Source organism: Canis aureus, chromosome 20 (assembly GCF_053574225.1).
Source record: "Canis aureus isolate CA01 chromosome 20, VMU_Caureus_v.1.0, whole genome shotgun sequence".
Lineage (NCBI taxonomy): Eukaryota > Metazoa > Chordata > Mammalia > Carnivora > Canidae > Canis > Canis aureus.
The window spans coordinates 51714510-51735810 of NC_135630.1; the positions used below are offsets into that span (position 1 = coordinate 51714510).

Here is a 21301-nt window from a genome sequence, read left to right on the forward strand (position 1 = left end):
AAACAAATAAAAAACTCTTAGAAGAAAAAAAAAACAAAGGAAAGCAACTCGAAAGAATTTCAGTTTACTTAATTATTTTTTAAATTTTCTTATGGAATGCTGATGATATAGAAATATCTTAGAAGAACAGGTATTGGTTTCAGAAATGCAATTTGAACCAAAAGAGATAGGTCAGATGAGTATATTTTTCTTTAAAAATATGCTAAAAATCAGACTGATTTGTGGTGCTTTAGTGTTAGGAACCCTTGATTCTTTAGTGCCTGAAGTAGTTATAGATGAAATAAACAATTCTGTTAATGTTCTGAAACTTTAATATTTACATCATTCTCAGATATACCTGTGTACACATGAACACACATTAAATAGACTGACCGTCTCCTTCAGAAAGTTCAGTAGCAGGTGAGGAAAGCATTTCATGATGTGCTTGGTTGAATTTGGAGTGTTCTAAGATGAGATAATTTTTGTGCATGGTGGCAGATAAATTATTCAAGTCAGTGAAGGGTTATTTACCAAGAATTGATCCAAGTGTGAATATGCTACTGAAGGTGAGAAAGTAGGTAGCACAGGGTCAAGTGCATGTCTACATTAATTGAGCCTAACATAACTGGTTCATTGCCTTCTTTGCAAGAAAAATTTTAGGTGATCCAAAATGAACACTATATTCTTCGGAGAACTAAAATTCTCAAGGAATCTACAATTATTTTAATCAGAATGCAATTGCTAAGCTAAAATAGGAAGTCTAACCTTCATTAGAAAGTCTCCTTCCCTTCCGGCCTTACCAATTTCTTTGTTTTTTGTTCTGTGGCAACAAACGTATAAATTCTTTTTTCTTCTCATTACGTTCTTTCAAATGCCTCTCTATGAATTCTGCTCTCTTTATGAAATTACTTTCCTTCCTTTTCTCCTTTCACTTTCCCTCCTAAAATATTTTTGGAAATACGTGGTTCTCAGAAAAGATGCATGTAAATAGCTAACAGGGAGTTAAGCATAGTATTAGATTAGATATCTCAGATAATATTTTGTTTTAGAAATAACAGTAAAAATTCATAGCATAATGCAAAGAAACAAATATAGAAAACTGGCAGTATTTCTTTTACATATTTCCAGAAGATTTTCATATTGTCGGAGAAGACATATGCCACTGTATGCAACATAAGGTTATCATATTCATATCTATCTCGTAAGTCTTTGACAAATTTTTTTGGTGCTCGAAATGTAGAATGACATTGGTCTCACTGTCCCGTGACTTCAGACACTGTCCACCTTACAAAGACCAGAGATACATCCTCTAACCAACTGTTTACCAACATTGCACATCAAATGGAGAAATCCATCTGTTAAATGCAACACGATGTTTTTCTCGACTAGATGACTGTGATGAAATATAAAATCCTAAATTACGCACTTATCTCTAGTGGCCTCCCCTCGAGTGAACTTATCCTGAAATCTATCTGTAAATTAGTTATTTTACTTGCTGTCTCTTGTAACATGGAACTCTAACAGAAGCACCTCTTTGGATATGAAATATAGGATTTGTATTATACGTTTTCTCTTAACACTTCATACAGCTTTACAAACAAAGCCCCAAAACCCATTTTGATCAGTGATAGTTAAGAGATTTTCCTATTATACAGGCCTAATTGCTTTTAAGAGGCATTGTAAGAACTAAAAATATGAAAGTATTATTGTTGTTATTATACTCTGGGTTCTTAAGTACCCAATGTATGCTTTGTCTCAGTCTATTTCTAAGTGCTCAAGCCCTCATTACTAAGAATTAGATCAGATTATGACTGTGTAGTGGATATCTTAATTTTGCATGTGTTCTCCATCAGATAATACCTATCTGTATTAATTATCTTGTATCTCAGTGTGTGTGAATAAATCCCAGAGCTATTTAGGCTTTTGTGTTTGGCTTTCCAGCTCTTTTGTCTTATAAACTATTATATATCTCACTGTAATAACAGTGAAGTATGTTTGGCAAACTAGCTCTCTTTTGTTAAAAGTACATTTTAATTGGACGTTAGAAACAACCAGTTTTAAAAATGTGATGGTCCTGTTTACCACAAAAATGTACTCTGTGGGAATTCGGCAAACTATCTGATAATAGGATAAATAATTTTTAGTTTACAGGAAAAAGCAAATGCTTCATTATTTTGTAGCTGTTATTTACTATATCAAAAAGCAAGTATAATTTTAGCTATGTGCATCTGAGTCCAGGTATCGCTGATAAAATGAGTCAAGTGGGAAAACTTCCATTTCTTTGTGATGACACATCAAATATGTCCTTATCTCTAAAAGCATTAGGGATGAAGGAACGAAGCCTCCCTACTCTGTTTTTCCAAGTAACTTCAGCCCTAATAGAAAAACCTAAATTATGATATGTTTACTTCGCAGGAGCCAATGAGAAAGAAATAGCCCTAATGAATGGTTTGACTGTTAATTTACATCTTCTACTGGTAAGTATCCTTTCCCACCAATGTTTAGTGTACACTCATTTGTAGAATCTGACATTTTTCTATCTTTAATTCATGAGCATCTGGTGGTTTACTTATTTAAAAATATGTTGTGAGGTTATTTTCATTTTTACCAGGAAATGCTGGACTATGATAGAAAGGCTTCTTCATAATCATGGGAGAGTTGACTCTTGCAAAGAGCTTTAGAATAATGAACAGTTCTTATCTCAGAACATAAGGAATAAAAGTCGCAGTGGGTTAAAAGCAAAACTGCTTGCAAGCATACAAAACAATGATGTACAAATGCTAGCAAACACTGAGCTTTTCAGAAAGATAATTTTCCAGTATGCTGGACGTTAGCAGGGTGGGATTATGGATCAGTTATGCTTTTACAGACTAATTTTTGGGGAGTAGGTTAAAAACGAATTAGAACATAGAACTAAATTAGAGAAAAGGCATCTAAGTATCTTAAATGAGTTACTGTATTTAAAGTACTTCCTACTTCCTGTGTGTGTGTGTGTGTGTGTGTGTGTGTGTGTATATATATATATATATATATATATATATATTATATATACCTTAAAATGTCAAATATATTCTTGATTTGGAATATGGTGTCTGTGGTAATTGCTTGATGCTTTGAAAAAGTTTTATTTCATTTTTAAGTGAGTTTTTAGAAACATGTCTACATGACCAAAGCACATAATGAATATACCGATATTTTATGTTAAGAAAAATGAAATGACTGTTAAATACCCCTAAAGGAACATGTTCACAGAGTATATTGAACATGATGGTAAATAGCATAGTTTTAAGTTCAGACACTTCAGGGTTTGATTTCTGGCTAAGTTACTTAATGTCTAACTTTGGACAAGGTTTCGGTGATGTCTAAATCTTCATTTTCTCCCTTGTGAAAGTGAGGACAAGCATACCTACCTGCTAGGTATGTACAAGGGTGGAATATGATAATGTGCGAAAATTACTTTAGCACCCTGAGCAGTGATCAACACTGAGTCCACAGTAGCCATCCTTTCTTTGTTGCTATTGTCAGTCAAGGTGTATTCACCAGGTAAAGGGGGGGGGGGGGGGTCGGAGGCAGGGAGAGGGCTCCCCTGAACAAATGAACTGCTTCTCCCTGGTGCTTCTAGAAATGTCAAATGTTTCATGTTAGGGCTGGGGCACTTCCAGGTGGACCTAAAATAAAATCACACAGAGTAATGAGACAGTGGCAATACGATGTACTAGAAACCAAATCGGCAGCCTAAGATAAATCAATATAAATAAGATTCATATAGAACATATTTCAGTCTTATAATAGAGCAATTACCATTAAAGTCATTGGGGAGATAATTTTTCAATTAAAATTTAAGGGAAGTTTGAGAATTTGTTTTTATCTCATTCTATGTTGTCTTCCAAATTTGCTTTGCCATTGATAAATGTAAGGAGCCAATACCTTCTTCTATTTTATAGTTCAATAGAAATAAGGCTAATTAATTAGAAAAGGAACCCTTGACAGACATCTAGATGTGTAATTAAGTCATGCCTTTAAAAAGCTGGAGATTATAAAATGAGAGTATGATATAAAATGAACAAACGTTTTAAATTGCGCATTAATGCTTTTCTCAATAAATCCATTTCATTGCAGTTATCCTTTTTTAAGCCTACACCAGAAAGGTATAAAATTCTTCTGGAAGCCAAAGCCTTCCCTTCAGATCATGTAAGGATGCTTCAAATTATATTTCTATTTTTTCGACTCTTCCTAGAGGAGTGTACCATTTGCCTGTGTTGAATAGTATATTCTCTAGTCTTTTTCAAGTAACCTTACAACAAAAAGATCTGTCAAATGCTTCTGATTAGGCATTTTAAAAATATAGATTGTAGCTTCATTTCTTTTGTTCAAGTAAAACATGTGTTCGGGGAGGAAAGGATTGAATAGGAACATTGATTTATTAGTCTTTTTAAAAACATTGAGCGAACCGCTGGTTTAAATCAAGTGCAGTTATAAATATTTTATTAATTCTTGTTGCTGTTTTATTTTACGAAATCAAATCAATACATACCCCAGTGCTAAACCCTTTAGCTACATAAAATAGGGAGAAAACTTTTATTTGTCTCTAGCATGTTAGCGTAGTTATCGGTGCTTCATTATTGAAAAAACCATTAATTAAAGATTAAAGGTACTTCTTCTGGTTCATTAAATCTTGCTTCTTTAAGAAATTTGCTTGTTCCAGATAGACATGGATAAAAGCATATTGTGTGTTTCATTTTTAGTGTTAGAGAGAAAATTGATTTCTGTCTTTCTATTATCATTGTTAACTATTCTGACTCACATCTTGTAAGTTTAAGTCATTCGATTATGTCTAAATTAATAGCCATTACTTTACTAGCCATTACTTTACTAAAAAGGATCAAAACCCTAATATTGAGAAAAAATTCAGGGTCCCTATAATTTCCCGTTCCCATTCATATCTTATAGTCTCAGTGAAGGGAACTTTCTGATGTCCTTTCCTTTTATTACTAGCTTAATTTTAAAATGTCCTTTCCTTTTATTACTAGCTTAATTTTCCTATGAGCTAGCTCAAGTGTACCAAGTCCACACCACTCACTATGGTTATTCTGTAAACTCCAGTTTTGACTTAAGTCAGGTGATTTAAAATCGTCTGTAAGTCTCTTGGAACTCCCTAAAGTCTAGATGATCCTTACGCGTCCATCCATTTCTAAAATATAGTGCTACAAGGGATGTTCAGATTGCTGCATATAAATTATATTAAGCTATTCTCTTCTGGTGTGTTCTGTTCAGTGCCTTTTAACCTTGACTTTACATTTAATACAATGATATGCTTTTATTATTATTTTATTATCTCTTTTTGGAGTTATTTCAATGTACTTCTGTGCATTGGACTTGATTTAATAAATCATCCTTCTTTTCCAGTATGCTATTGAATCACAGCTTCAACTTCATGGACTTAACGTTGAGAAAAGTATGCGGATTATAAAGCCAAGAGAGGTATATGAGCAAAAGAAATAAATATTCATTATGTTTCTATTTAGTATTGATTTTTTTCTTCATTTTCCTCAAAAGTCTATTGTCTTCATTACTTTAATGGACCTTTCAAGAAAGTATAAAAGACCTAGGCTTCTGTTACTGTTAGCTCATTTTGCCTAAAATGGAGAATTAGCTCAGAATTATATTTATTTTCATTTTTCAAGGGATAGTCATATTACAAGCAACCTATTTTCCTATGAGTGCCACTGGAGTTTACCATATTCTTCAGTGGGATGGAAAGGGGTAGCAAATTGCATATATCATTTTCAATTTCAATTCATTGCCTGTGGATGCCTTTAAAATGGTATTTTTTGAAATTGAAGTATGCCTATCTTTTATATCTCTTTTTAATCTGAGTGTCAATGTTTTCCTTTGTGCTTGGATAGGGTGGGGGAATAGAAAAGGATGTGGTATAGCAGAAAGAGCTTGGATTTTACAACCTGGCTAATACACTCCACAGAAATCCCAGACCCACCAGCTTACTGGGTAAGGGACTTTGAGAAAGTTACTTCATTTCTCTGAGATTCCATCATATTTAAACAGATAACAAAGGAAACACCTAATCATGCTTGACATATGTTCAAGATCTAACATACTGTGCACTTTACGTTAATAGAGATATAAGATTAAGTTGTACAGACTTTGACATATAAACTCTGTATAATTTGGCACCAAAAGATCCACGCAGAATAAATTGTAGGTTTCACAAGTGATGCTCCCAGGCCGTTAAGCCAATATTTGAACAATTATTTCTTTCAACCCAGAATACGTTGAGAAATTAAAATCTATTCCATTTAGTTCTATTTGCCAACATGCAATCAATTAATTGAATAGAAAGTTCTCATACCTGTGACAGGATATCTATTTCATATGTCATATATAAATTGCTGATTTCCAGCTAAAATGAATATACCCACTAATTTATCATAAGTTTTAATGTTAAAAGAGATAAGTGTTGTGGAACCTTATGAGTTAATCATAATCTTGGGAGCATTCTTTTTTTTGTGGGGGGAAGCATTCTTTAGCATTACTAGATTAGAGCAGGTCAATATCAGAGAGAACCGTATTCTACTATTAAGAAATACATTTCTTATTCGCTTTGTACTGATTCTTTAAATAAGTAATTAGTATATATATTACTTTTCTTTATCTTCTGTTTAGAAGATTATGGTGGACAAATCATTTTATATTCTTTTAAGAAAAAAAGAGTTTTGGATTACCACATTATTAATTTTACTTAGAATTTGTCTTAGAATTACTGAATTCTTCTCTTTTATATATAAAATACACATCAGTTAATAGTTTATAGAGATTTCAGTGTCAGTACTATTTTTACAGATTTCAATTTTATAAATAAGCTCTAAGCTTCTAGTCAAAACTATATAGTATGTGCTAGATTTGTGATATACATGTGCCTACTATGGGACACAGTAACTGATAAGTAGCAAGAATTACCAATAACTAAAAATAACTGAAGGAAAATTTATGAATACCTTAATGAACTTCCCTTCAATATTAATGCAGTTAATGATGCTTTGACCTCAAAACTGTCAGATTTAGCAGTGGGGAAAAATAATAAAAACTTTATAAATGGATAACAATGATTAGGATACAAGCAGATACTTTGTGTTTAGCTGATTTCCTTTGGCGCAAGTAGTTCACAAGACCAAATCCAAATTACTCAGAATTTTCACTAAGTAACCAATCATTAGTCTTAGCTGGGGAGAAGTGGGCAAAAGTAACTTTGATAATAAATTGAGTTTTATTGATTTTTCTCTTCATTTTTTGGAGCTTGATCTTTAGATCAGTGTGGAGGAGAGTTTACTTTTAAGATAACAGAAAATAGGGATCCCTGGGTGGCTCAGCGGTTTAGCGCCTGCCTTTGGCCCAGGGCGCGATCCTGGAGACCCGGGATCGAATCCCACGTCGGGCTCCCGGTGCATGGAGCCTGCTTCTCCCTCTGCCTGTGTCTCTGCCTCTCTCTCTCTCTCTCTCTCTGTGTGTGACTATCATAAATAAATAATAAAAAAAAAAATTTTTTTAAAGAATAAGATAACAGAAAATATCGGTTAGGTCATACTCAGGTGAAAAATGTGTTAAGTTTTTCATCCAGGAAAACATAATGTGATAGATGGATAAATGAAATAATTTCCAAGAAAATTTTGCCGTTTACTATTTCATGGACTTCTTATACTTTCTGGTATTTTACTGCATGGTTTCCATGCAGTAAGAAGAAAACAATTTGTAGGTATGCAAATAGTAAAGATTAATTGAAAAAATTGAGGAATAAATCAAGTAAGGGTTTTACAAAGACAATTTTTTAAAACTTTTTTAAAAACAATTTTGTTATCATTTCTTATAATAACAAAAAGCAATTTCGTTATCATTTCTTATAATAACAAAAAGCATGCTGAAATCCTGCTCTCTTGCCAGATTTTTTAAGACCATTAATCTGAAAAAAAAAAATTATCTTGGATTGTTCTATGTGAGAAAGAGCTCAAGGTGAATTTTAGACAGGGAAATATGAAGTGACAAATTTGTCATTGTGGATTGGATGTAACTTGTGCCTAACTCAACTTTAGGGGGAAGAAACATTGAGAACGGAAGATATCCTTGAAGTAATTGAGAAGGAAGGAGACTCGATTGCAGTGATCCTGTTCGGTGGGCTGCATTTTTACACTGGACAGCTCTTTAATATACCTGCCATCACAAGAGCTGGACAAGCAAAGGTATGCATGTCATTTTTTTCCTTCCCATCTTCCCCAAAGCATCACTTTACTGGAGTATTCTAATTGCATTTCTAGTGAAATACCTTTGTGTGTGTCTGTGTAAATTTATTTAAAGAGTTAAAAAAAAAAAAGCAAGCCTTACATTAAAAAAAATAATAATCTGTTTTGCTTTAGGCATCTCTATTTAAACATCTTTTTGTCACTTCTGTTTCACTTCCTCACTTCTGTCTGCTGTCCCAAAGTTTGCCTCTAATCAGCAGGACAGGTGAGCTTCCTGCAGGTGATGTCATTGGTACCGGGTTAGTCTGTCAGCAGAATATGTCAGATAATAACTGCATATGCTAAGACTGTTAGAAACACAACTCTGGTACTTTGTCATTTTATATATAACTCATTCTGAATGTAATTCAGTTGTCACTTAACCTTAGGTGCCTGAAGAAAGGGAGATGCAGAATAAAAGTTAACAGTAGATCGAGTTTTACAGTGTACTTTAAAAGCCACTTTGTTTTTAAGACTTGAGAAATTATGATGCTGTCAATAACGAGAGTTTTTCCCTATATATTACTAACTCACACTTACGTTGTTCACTATTTTGAAATCATGTCTGTTTATATACGTTCGTTAAAAAAAAAGTGTTTTTAGTGTTTATTTGCCTGAAAAAAGAAATCAGAGAAACAATGTTCAATGGCTACCATTTGTATTCAAAATCCTTAAATAACAGTTCTATTTGATTCAGCAATGAAATTATGTATTTAAAAAGGTGACAATCGAATTTTATTCTGAACATTAATAAGTTATGGGATTAATATATGTGTGAAGTCTAGTTAATATATTCAGTTATTGAAGCTAATGAATAGAACTAATGAAAAGAAATTTAGCACCGTTATCAGCAGTCTCTGGGAATTTTCAACCACGACTTCCAACTGGTTTGATGGATAACTGTGAAAGTGGTGCATTACAAAAGATATAAAGATAATGTCTTCTTAATTTAGGCATTAAGTGTTAAATGCCAAAATAAAGGGGAGGTCAATAAAAAATTATATTTTAAAATGTTATGCAAGTAATCAACAGTCTCCGATCCCCGTAGTATACGTGCATGTTTCATTAACTCTCATTGAAATGAGGCAGGAAGATAGAGAAGAAAGACCATGGGCTTTTGGATCACAGTCTGGTTTAAATCTTGGCTAGGTCATTTAATTGTTATATGATCTCGGGCAAGTTACTTGACTTTTCTGGGCCTCTTTTCACAAGTGTTAATTTGGGATAGCAGGGCCCACTTCATAAATTCCCTGTCAAAAAAAAAATAAAAAAAAAAAAAATAAATTCCCTGTCAAGGAGAAAGAATATAAAATATCCACAATCTTGCACACATTCTGTCATTTAGTGAGGGATTCCTCACAACTTTACCGTCCTCAGCAAATATGAAGGCATGGAAAGTGGTTCAGGTACCCATTTTCTCTCATTGCCTACTGAAAAGCAAAATAAATTTGTTTACTTTAGGTGCTGTATGTGATTCTCATTCTTAACTACTTTGTTTGCTAAAGCATTCTCTCCGTATTTTGCAGGCTTTCTTTTACTTAAAAAGTAAAATAAATGCTTACCATGTGAAACTCTCTGACCTTTCAGTCAAATGAAGGCAGGAAAGAGCAGTTCCATCTCAATGTAACTACACAGATGTGACAGATACTATGGGAGTGAAATGGTGATTGAGTAGACTTCAATTTATCCATTATCAAAATTATTCTAACACTCATTTATACTCTTGGTAGACAATTTCTCCCACTCCCAATGGAGGTTGAAAAAGTTATTTAAAATGTAGACTTACATAGCTCTCTTGGGTGGTCTATAAAGATAAAGCTGAAGAGAAAGGCAGAGAGAAAATTAAAGGTGTCAATCAAAAAAGAGTTAGGAAATTCTAGAAAAAAAGGCATAAAAAAATCACTGTTAGAAATGGCTAAAAAAAGATTAAAAAAAAAAAAAAAAAAAAAGGAAAGTTTCCAGAAATGAAGTATGGCAGGAATGAAAATGATATTGGGATGGAGCAATGGAAGTCAATAAGAAAATTTTTATTTCATAATCATGTGAGAGGCAAGTGGGGATGGGAATTCTGAAAAATATATTAATTAAAGAAATGCACACAGACCGAAAAGAACACAAATAATCAGTAAGTGGTTTGGTGAATTATTTTGAGCCCTTATAACCATCACCCACATCAAGAAGCTTCTAGAACATTTATACCACTCAGAATCCTTAATTGTGCCTTCTCTCAAATGCTGTTACCTCCCCTCAAATGTACCACTGCTGACCTGTAGCCATATATATAACTTTGTCCATCTATAAATGTCTTAATATGTATTCTTTTGTATCTGTCTTATTTGCTTACTATTATGTTTCTGAGATTCATTCATGAAGTAAGTTAGCAGTAGTTTTGTGGGGGCTTTTTTGGTAGCAGTTTTGTTTTTCTTTTCATTTCAGTGTATTATTTCACTATATGAAATAGACTACAATTTATTTTCGTTTTCCATTCTCATCAAGATAGATATTTGGGGTTTATTTCCATTTGAGGGCTATTGCAATAAATGCTACTCTAAACATTCTCATACATTTTTAAAGTAAGCATTCACACCGATTTCTGTAAAGTGTATACTTTGGATTGGAAATCTTGGAGATAAGGTATACATATGTCTGCTTAATCCTAATCAATAATACCAACTTTCCGAAAGGTTGTGCCAATTTGGTATATACTTCCCATCAGCATATATGAGAATGTCTGTTGCTCTATGTCCTCACTGATTTTGTAATTTAATGCATTGTAGTTTTAATTTGCATTTCCCTGACTGCTGATGAAGTTGGCATCTTTCAAATGTGTTATTGCCTTCTGAATATCTTCTTTCACGAAATGCTTGTTCACATGTCTTGCCCAATTTGCATTTGGTTTTCTGTGTTTCATTATTTGCTTGTAGGTGGTATAGAAATGGATTCTGAGGCATAGAAAAATGACAAGATTTCCAGTGATCATCTAAAAGAAAAATTAATAATCAGAAGAACAGTTTTGATACAGATCATGAATCTCTGATACTGAGGCTTTTCTTAGATGAGAAGGCCTAAAAGACATGTGCAGTAGGCCAACGAAAATTGACCGTAGCATCAGATTATAAGGGAAGGCCAGCATATGAGAAGACACATTAGTTTGAAGACACATTTTCATTTTTTGTCTTTGAAGCCATTTACTGTATTTTAGATTATTGGCCAACCAATTCTGCCTTACTTCCCTATTTCTAAATTTTTCATATTCTATTACTTGTTTGTACTAATCACTCACTGCCAAGATTTTTTTCTCATTGCCAGGTGAAAGCTACAGGGTACTCCCACCCTCGAAAATTGTTATTTACACTCATCTTATTACAACTGGAAATCCTACATCCATTCTGAAATCAGTATGCTCTAGTTTTGTCTCCCCATTAAAATGACCCTAATATTTCATGCCACCACCTTTCTGGACCTTTTGACTCAATTCTGACACTTTCTTCTCCTTTGCCTTTTCAACGAGTCACTTCTTAATTCCACCCTCCCAGATTTGGTCTTTTCTTAATATTCCTAAATCAATTATGAAGTTGTTAAGCTTTAAAAACAAAATCCCAGTGAGAAAATAATCAAAGATTAGGGATTTCTTTTTTTTCTGTATAAGATTTGAGTTAGGAAATCTCAAATTCCTAAGGGATGCAGTAAGATGCTGGGATGCAGTAAGAAGTTGAGTAATATCTGAGTGGCATCTCCACGGTTCTTTTGGTTTTTTTCTCAGGCTTCTCACATCGCGGTCACAAGACAGTTGTCCCAAATCCAGATATCACAATTCTATTTAAGGCAAAGAGAAGGAAGGAGGGAGAAGTAGCAGAGCCGCTTCATCTGTCCCTTTCATCCAAAGTGCAAAATTATTCCCAGAAAAAGCTAGCAGATTCCTGCTTATGATTCATTGCCTTCTGAAGTGGTAGCTTCAAAAGAGCATGAGTAAAGAAATTTTTAACCTTTATGGTCTTATAGTAGAGACAAGTTTAGGTTCACCAACCCACAGTATTTTTTACATTTCCCATTTTTACTCAAATGAAAAATCATTGTTTCTAACTTTTTTCCTCTTTCCTCTTCCATCTCTTCCTAATTTTTCATTTTCTCCCTTTTTTCTTCCTTTCTTCCCTATTTCTTTCTTACTTTGCATTTTATTTTCCACCTCATTTCACAAATCATTTGAAATCAATTCACAGGAAATTGATTAGGCAACACAATGAAATATAAGGGGAGAGAATAAAGGGAAAATCCTATGGGGGGGTCTATTGAATAGACCCCCCATAAATTATAATTTCTCAACTTGGATTAAGATAAGAAATAGATAACAAATAGAAATTATTTTCATTAGAAACTCTTTAGTGTATTAGGTAGACCAGGTTTTGGTAACAAATAAATAAAGCCATAAATGCTTTTATTGTGATAGATGTTTATTTATTGTTCATGAAGCAGCCAGTAATCAGCTTTCTCCCATGAAATGATCCAGATTTCCAGTGACTCAAGATTGTGTCCTAAGGCTTTCATATCCTGAATCCTTTGTCTGGATTCAGCCAAAGGAACGGGATAGAAGGATGGGAATGGGGCATACCAACTACTTAAAAGCACTAACTCAATCATGGCAAAATTTACTTCTCCTCATTCCACTGACTAACACATGGACATTTCTGGGAAATGAAGTATATTTGTGCACTTAAGAATAACAGTATTAGTTTTCCATACCTGGAACTCAGATGTTTTGTCCTGCTGTTGGAGTAGGATAGTTATTCTGAGATGCAGTGTAGCATTTGCATTAATAAAAATTTTAGATAGTGGATGTGGGGTCTGACATGATCTTGAGTCCATTGTCTCTCCTTTAGTTTCTAGCATAGTTTAACTAGCTTAATTCACTTACCAATGTGATTTCATTTCTCCACAAATAATTAGAGAAGATAAGAGTGCTTGTCTCCTAAGAGAACAAACAAGATACTATTCTCGAAACACTTAGTATTTAGTACATGGGAAGTAATCAGTAAATGTTAGCAATTATCAATATATGGGAAAAGACATATTGGAATATCCAGTCTACCAGAAAAAGAAATAATGTATCTTTCGACAGAAAGTGAAGTATTTAGAATTGTAAACTAAAGACTCTCACTGGATGCTTCCATACTAGAATATAAAAGAAAACAATAACCTAAGCAGCATGGCTAAGACTCAAGAGATTAGACTGAATTAGATTGAACTTTTAAAGGTTGGACTAATAAAATGGACTAATGGACTAATAAAAATTTTAAGAATTTTATCACTAAAAGAACTCAGTGCCAACTGGTTATACTCTCCCTTCCTTCTTCAATGCCATAGAAAATGGCCTATAACATATTGGAACTTGTGCCTGGCAGACAGTGAGTAACAAATAAATATTGGTTGAATCAATGAATGATTGACCCCTTAACTTATCATATTGTTTATACTACTTTACTGTACTTATATACACACTGGCATGTTATTTTTCTTTTAGCTTACTAAATATGGCAATGCAAATAATGTCTAAAAAAAGACTAAATTTTGCAAACCTGCATTTTGTTTTATTAGCCTCTACCTTGTCATGTGTCACTCTCTGCTGAGTATGAGTACAAGCAAGCATCTCTTAGGCCCAACCATAAACTACCTAAATTATTAATAAATAATAATCACAATTATAGCTCAAACAATTTAAATAAAAGGGAACTAATTCTGTATCCAGAATAGTGTAAGACAAAAACAGGAATATAAGTATAAACATTATGAAAAAGAAAGACCTATTGTAGTTTTGACATCATTTGTAAAATCTGAAGTATCTAAAGAACACTCACATATAAATGGTCACCTCACCAAACCATCCATTTATCATTAGGGAAGGCCTGAATTCTTGTTAAAAATAATTTTGAGATGCTTGTAGGAGACAAATGATTGATCAAGCCTCAAAATTCTACAGAGATCTTTGCTGAGATGTTTCTAGTATTGGAGATCAGGAGTCAACTCTGTAAAGGACAATCACAATAGAGTACTATCCACAATATAAGAGGCACCTGGGTGTGGCTCAGTTGGTCAAGCCTCTGCCTTCAGCTCAGGTCAGGATCTCAGCTTTCTGGGAAAGAGCCCTGTGTGCTCCCCACTCAGCAGGGAGTCTGCTTCTCCTTTCCCTCTGCCCCTCCCCACTGCTCATGCTCTTTATCTCTCTCAAATAAATTAAAAAAAAAAAAAAAAATATATATATATATATATATATATATATATATATATATAAACAATACTTGCATAGGAATTGAGCGATACATCAGCTGGGAAAAATTATTATCAAATATGTTTGTATATGACTATATTATAAATTGGCATGTTGTATGAATTTTTATACATAAAAATGGACCTTTTCCAAAAAGGTTAATATTAGAATGTTCAGTATCAAGTAATCTTTACTAGAAATTGTAGTAGGTACAGTTATTGTATTAAAGTCACTGTCAGTTCATGCAATTGGTTCTTCTCATTAGTGCATTAGAATATATGTGTCTCTATACTTTCTATAGTAGAATTACATGCATTTGGATCTTTTATTCATTCTTTTAATCAGTAAATATTTTAGTGAATTATAATAATGGAAGTCCAAATAGGAAAACCCACTTTAGCCTAGAATGTCAAGGTGAGCTTTTTAGAGAAGATGAAACCTGACCAATTCTAGAATTATGGGTGGGTAATATCCCCTCCAGGTACCTAGCTGTGTGGTAGGGCCTTTCTAGACAGCTTAAAAAAAATTGATCAAGTTACAAGAAAGCAAATAGTTTAGTATAATTTGTAGAAAAGACTGTCTAATTTGACAGTAGAAAAGGTATGACAAGAAATGAATCTGTAAGGCAGACAAAGGTAAAGAAGGGTTTACTAAGCTATATTATGCATCTTGAACTCCTCCCTAAAGACCCACAGAGAACCATTGAAAGCTGTAGACAGTGAAGAAACTGCATTTTGTTTTAACTTTAAAAGGAAATTTTCTGCCTACAGGAATGGGTAGAGATGGGATAAAAGAGGCAATTGCAGTTGCTATGCAAGATTTGAAAAATCTCTGTCATAATACAGTTCAACATGAGGATACCATGTAACAGATTTATCTCATATTACATGAAAGACTTTTTCTGATCTTTCATAGAAGTCATTTTTATTTAATTTTATTCTCTCAGTAATGTTAAAGACAGATTTTTATGTAAACATCAGAAATTGTCTATATTGAGTTCCTGCTTTTTCATGCAGATTTAGCTATTCACAGAATCCAAAGGTAGAAGACCATAGGTGTAGATACAGACACAGAGATAGTGAAAAGGGGAAAAATGACCTAGAATTTAGATGAAATGTCCCATTAACTAAACATCCTTTATTTTGGGAATAATAAAAGATTATTCCTTTGAAAAATCTACAGTAAACTTTATCTGTAGTCTTAAATTCATCCAAGTTGGATCCAGGAATCAGAAAGTCCAATATGTTGGTAAGGATCAGTACCCAAGAATATAAAAATTTTGAGCTGTTTCTAAGACATTTTCATCAGATGTTTTATTTAATTTAAGCTTTTCATTAGGTGAACCATATGAGAAAGAATGATTAATTCTTAATAAAAGAGGAATTTTGGATTCAAGATATTATTTTAGAATTATAAATCTGGAAAAAGCAAGCCTCCTTGTTGCCAATCAGGATTTTTGCTCTTAGAATCACTCTCATCAGGGCCACAGTATATAACTATTTCTCTGGATCTAGCTCCATCCAAAGCTATGCACTGCCGCCCCCCCCACCCAGCCCCCCAAGAAATATTACACTTAGGTTTTTGGTTTTTTTCTTATTTTGTAGATGATATGCATTTTATAAAATACTTCAGTCATCTGAGACCCAAACTATTTTCTCCAATATCCCATTTTTCATACCACTTGATTAGTCAAAGGAAGGGTAATGTGTCTTTGTTAAACTGAAAAATGAAAGTATTCCAACATGAAATATATAGAATCATTCTAATTTATTCAGTAATCACTGTAAGAATGGAAAGGCAGTTTTGTGCTTCACAGCAATGAATGGAATTTCAAAATATCCTTAAGCAGAAAAAGAAAAAAAAATGTGAGAGATTTCTCTTAATATCTTATGATTCCCTTATTTAATCAGTTAAATTATTTATACAAACAACATTAGGAATATCAGACCTCAGTTGAGGTCAAGGGAAAATGTTTATTTTCTTAGCAAAATATCTATCTTAAGTAAAGTGGTGAACACATAAGATTACTTTCATATTGTCTAAATAATAAGCTTTAAGAGAAGAAATTTAAGAATGACTTCTTCAAGAATTATCCTATAGACTTGTTTGCAATATTATTAAGTTCAGGATGTATGTAAGTTTAAATATACAAATAAATCTGATTGAGAAATTTGCCATTTATTTATTTATTTTTTTAATTTTATTTATTTATGATAGTCACAGAGAGAGAGAGGCAGAGACATAGGCAGAGGGAGAAGCAGGCTCCATGCACCGGGAGCCGGATGTGGGAATCGATCCCAGGTCTCCAGGATCACCCCCTGGGCCAATGGTAGGCGCTAAACCACTGTGCCACCCAGGGATCCCAGAAATTTGCCATTTAAATTGATATGGTAATCACTAGAACATATCTTATGAAAAATTGCACTTTCATTTCACATCTAAATGGGACTTTTTTTTTAAGATTTTATTTATTTATTCATGACTGATACAGAGAGAGTCAGAGACATAGGCAGAGGGAGAAGCATCCCTCACAGGGAGCTGGATGTGGGATTCGATCCTGGGATCCCGGGATCATACCCTGAGCCAAAGGCAGACGCTCAACCACTGAGCCACCCAGGTGTCCCAAGGGCTCTCTCTTAATATAGATATTACTTTGGGATGGATAAATTATTTTTTTAAGGATTTTATTTATTTATTCATGAGAGAGAGAGAGGCAGAGACACAGGCAGAGGGAGAAGCAGTCTCCATACAGGGAGCCCGATGTGGGACTTGATCCCGGGACTCAAGGATCACACCCTGCTCTGAAGGCAGGCGCTAAACCGCTGAGCCATCCAGGGATCCCCTGGGATGGATAAATTAAAGAATTGTTTTAAATTCACTTTGTAACAGGACAGGTACATAAAATTTGAGATACGCAAATGTTAAAAGTCATCAGATATCCGAAAAGTCAACCACCCATGCTTGGTAATGCTGTAATTGCATCCATGTATTTCCTATTAGATGCCCTGCCTCATATTTATCACACTAGATAACCACTGCTCTTCTAACATTTGTGGAATAAAATCCAAATCACTTGAGCCTTTATGATTTTACATATATACCTAAATTATCAGTATCATGTTTACCTCCTTCTCCTTCACATAACTAGTGTCAGCTAAACCAAATGTCCTGTCTCCATGGCCCTTATTCTTAGCTTCCCTCTTCTTAGAATTTCCACGAGTGTGTGTGTGTGTGTGTGTGTGTGTGTTGGGGAGGTGTTGGGTAACTGGGTGATGGGCATTAAGGAGGGTGCAAGACAGGATGAGCACTGGGTGTTATACTACATGTTGACAAATTGAATTTAAATAATTTTTTTTTAAAAATCCCACATGTGAAGATTCTGTTCCTGCAGCTTAGCCACTACCTGCTTCACAGGTTACAACCTGTGATAGAGACTTGCTTAGTCTAGCTGTCTTTCTATATGAAAATGTGTTTTATATATATATTTTTGAAAATGTGGTATATTTAAAAATAAAATTATCACATGCCAACAATGAAAAATGAAGAGGTTTTATATAAAAATTCCTAGTTTCAACTAACTTCTGAAAAATTAGAGGATTGAAAATACTGGATCATCCTTTCTGTAGAATGAGTGGCAAGGCTGGCTAACAGTGCTGTCCATTAAATGGGATTTGAGCTCTTCAACAAGCTCCCATCTGTACCTATTGACCCTGGCACTGAAGCAGTGACAGTTGGCATATATATTTATGCTTATATTACAAGAAAGGGTAAAATGAAATATTTCTTATAGGCCCAACTCATACACTTCTTGACTAACTCCTGTAGAAAAAAAAAAAAATGAGTGTGCAAACCTTGCCCTCCATCATCCAGATTTTCTTGCTCCTCTGTCAGGCTAAATCTGTCTTTCTGTTGTATTTTTGTAGCATGATGGAAAATGTATTATTGGCCACCTTTTGCACTATCTTATAATTATTTCTATGCCTATCTTAAGTCTCAAATTTAGGAAGCTTATGTCAGCAGAGTGCTCAATGACTTATTGAGGGTGGACCCTATAAACTTCACAGACACATGCTAGCACTTTGCACGTTATCAGTTATCTTTAAATACATACCTGTTTGGCCAGTGAATGAATAAGTGTGTGCACATCAGCAAGAATGGATCAGGCTAATTTTATGGATCACATACTGCTTTAAAAAGCACAACTGTATTCTCATTTAAATAGAATCAGAAAAGTGTGAGAGTTATTTATAAAGGATACTTACTCTAAAAATCAAAACACGTTTTGTAAATTTTGGGTTCTTTTTCAAATTCCATTTCTATTCTTTGACACACGTAGGACATGCAGACTGCTCCATTAAGTCATTAAATATTAAATGAACTAAATTAAGCTTGAAAAATTACCTTGAGCTTTTTTTTTCCCATCTTAGGTATCTGAAATAAATCAAACAAACAATTTTGTGTGAGGTCCTTGCCAGCTGGAGAAAGACTCCAGAAGAGAACAGTACCACTCAATTTGTTTTATTTTTTCCCTTCAGTTTTATACTTACTTGTGACAATAAATAGAGACAATGATCACTGTTTTTTTCCAGTAAAAGAAATAGCTGAAATTTACTCTTGAAAGCACAGTCTTTGTTATAGTAAGACCTTTTCACCTGCAAATTACACAACACTTTGGAGTCTCAAGATCTTTTTGCCTTTTCTCTCTCCTAAATCTTTCACTCTTTCTCTCCACATAGCTGTTGGCTCTGTCTCATACCTTCTTACCTAATGTGTTATTCTTAAATTTCATTAACAAAGTGCTCTTATGCTCTCCACTTCCTATTTCTCATCTGTGGATTTGTGGGTTGCATCAATATCTACTTTAAGAAAGTCCTGTTAAAAGGATGAATCTTAAGTTTCTACAATAGCGCTTTATACAAATGTGAATAATAATAGGTACTGTTGGGAAGGAAAATTTCCTTTACTCTTAAAGATTCTTCTGGCTGGTCCAACAGTTAAGTTAGCATGAGACAGGTTAACAGAAGAAAATTGGATTTTGTACATATGGAACCTTACATGCATGAGAGGTTCAAAGAGAAAAGTAAACTGATGTATATATGGAATTGGGTAGAGGCCTGGAGCTTCAAAGGGGAGGAGGGCAATTCACAACACAATAGGCAGAACAGATGTTTGATATTTAAATGTTTGCCCTGCCTGCCATACAGACGAGTCATTCAGATAAAATTTATCTCTGGTAAGAACTCCTATTCTAAAAAAACACCCCCAATTTAGATTCTCCTAGATAGTTAAGAGAGGGGTAAAAATTCCTCTTAAACTTTCAGAGCTTTGATTGCCTTTGGCTCAAAATAATTCACACACCAAAGTGGCACAATTCAGGGGCACATACTCTGAACTCTTTTATATGAAAAGCAATGAAAAGGATATTTGGAGTAGGTAATAAATTTAGGCTGGATGAAAGACTTTCAGAATAAAAATTCACTCCGAAACATTTAGAGGGATAGTAGAGACTCCTCTACAGAGATCTTTACTGAAGATTATGATTATGATTTTAACTCATCTGTGCATGCTTTAGAATCATAGCACTTGAATGGATTTTGGAAAATTAAGTGCTTCAAGACTATGACAGGAAAACCAACCAGCTTTCATCTTCCTCTTCATCCCCACCTTCCTCAACTTCTTTGGGGAACTTTTTTGGGGAATCGCAAGGTCAGAGATAACTGGCTAACCTATTATTGTTAATCAACCATTTGTTCTTACTGTCTGTATGCAGTTGACCAACACACACACACACACAAATAATACATACACACTCACTCACATACGTTCCTATAATTTTTTCTTTGTTCACTTTCCTCAAAGTTTCCCATCAGTTTTTCTTTTTAAGGTAATACTGTCCAAATTCATAGCACTGCAGTTCTCTGTTTCCTATGACTTTTATACCAAACCAGGAATGATACTCACAATACTTAAAGACTTGATTGGTATGGTGTGAAAGCTGTAGTTTCCACAAACAGCCATTGGAGGGTCACATTCTCATTACTAGTATCCATTATAGACTTTAAGGTACTTTTAGGCATCTGTAATTTACCCACCATGATGCCAGTGCCACTGCCAAGGGCATCCACTGGTGTTTGGACATGCACTGTACAGGGAACATGCAGAAACTGGTATGGATGAATGGCCACAAGCTGGCTGTCAAGCACCTCCTGCAGGGATCTCTCAGGGATCATGGAACCTACAACTATGAGTGATTATTCAAGTAGCTCAAGATAAATGTTATTTACTTACCTAAAGTTTCTTATTACTTTAGCAATTATATGAGCCTACTAATGCATACCAGTTGACTATCAACTCTATGTATATCCTCAAATACCTTATCTTATATAATTACCAAATCTGCTACTTACTGATGGTCTTCATAATAGATAGAATTTTTTTTTTTTTTTTTTTTTTTTTTGGTGAAGAAGAAGCAAACTTATATCAGTCTAAAGCCAACCCATTAGAATGGATCAATAAGGTTATCAGGAAAAAAAACTAAGCTGTATTATTCCATGTTTCATCTTAACAAATAGACAAATAATGAATCAAACTTGAGAGACAGTATGCTACCCTTTCACCTGGAAATCTCAGAACAGACCCTGTGCATATTATTCCACCGGTTAAAAAAAAATGTTAGTATTGTGCAAGTGAAGATGGTGAGGGAAAAACACATGACATTCCTTATTTTATTGAGAGGGATTCTGAACATATTTTTAAATACTATTAATTGTCT

General features: G+C 33.9%; 1 protein-coding gene across 2 annotated transcripts in view; it reads left to right on the plus strand.

Moving 5' to 3' along the window:
- The window catches only part of KYNU (kynureninase), a 127280-nt gene that overhangs the window by 60720 nt on the left and 45259 nt on the right, over positions 1-21301 (plus strand). For both annotated transcript variants that reach the window (XM_077861591.1, XM_077861592.1), the window contains exons 5-8: positions 2395-2456; positions 4099-4170; positions 5386-5460; positions 8082-8228. In XM_077861591.1, coding sequence (XP_077717717.1) covers positions 2395-2456; positions 4099-4170; positions 5386-5460; positions 8082-8228 — 356 coding nt within the window. The remainder of the gene's footprint in view (positions 1-2394; positions 2457-4098; positions 4171-5385; positions 5461-8081; positions 8229-21301) is intronic.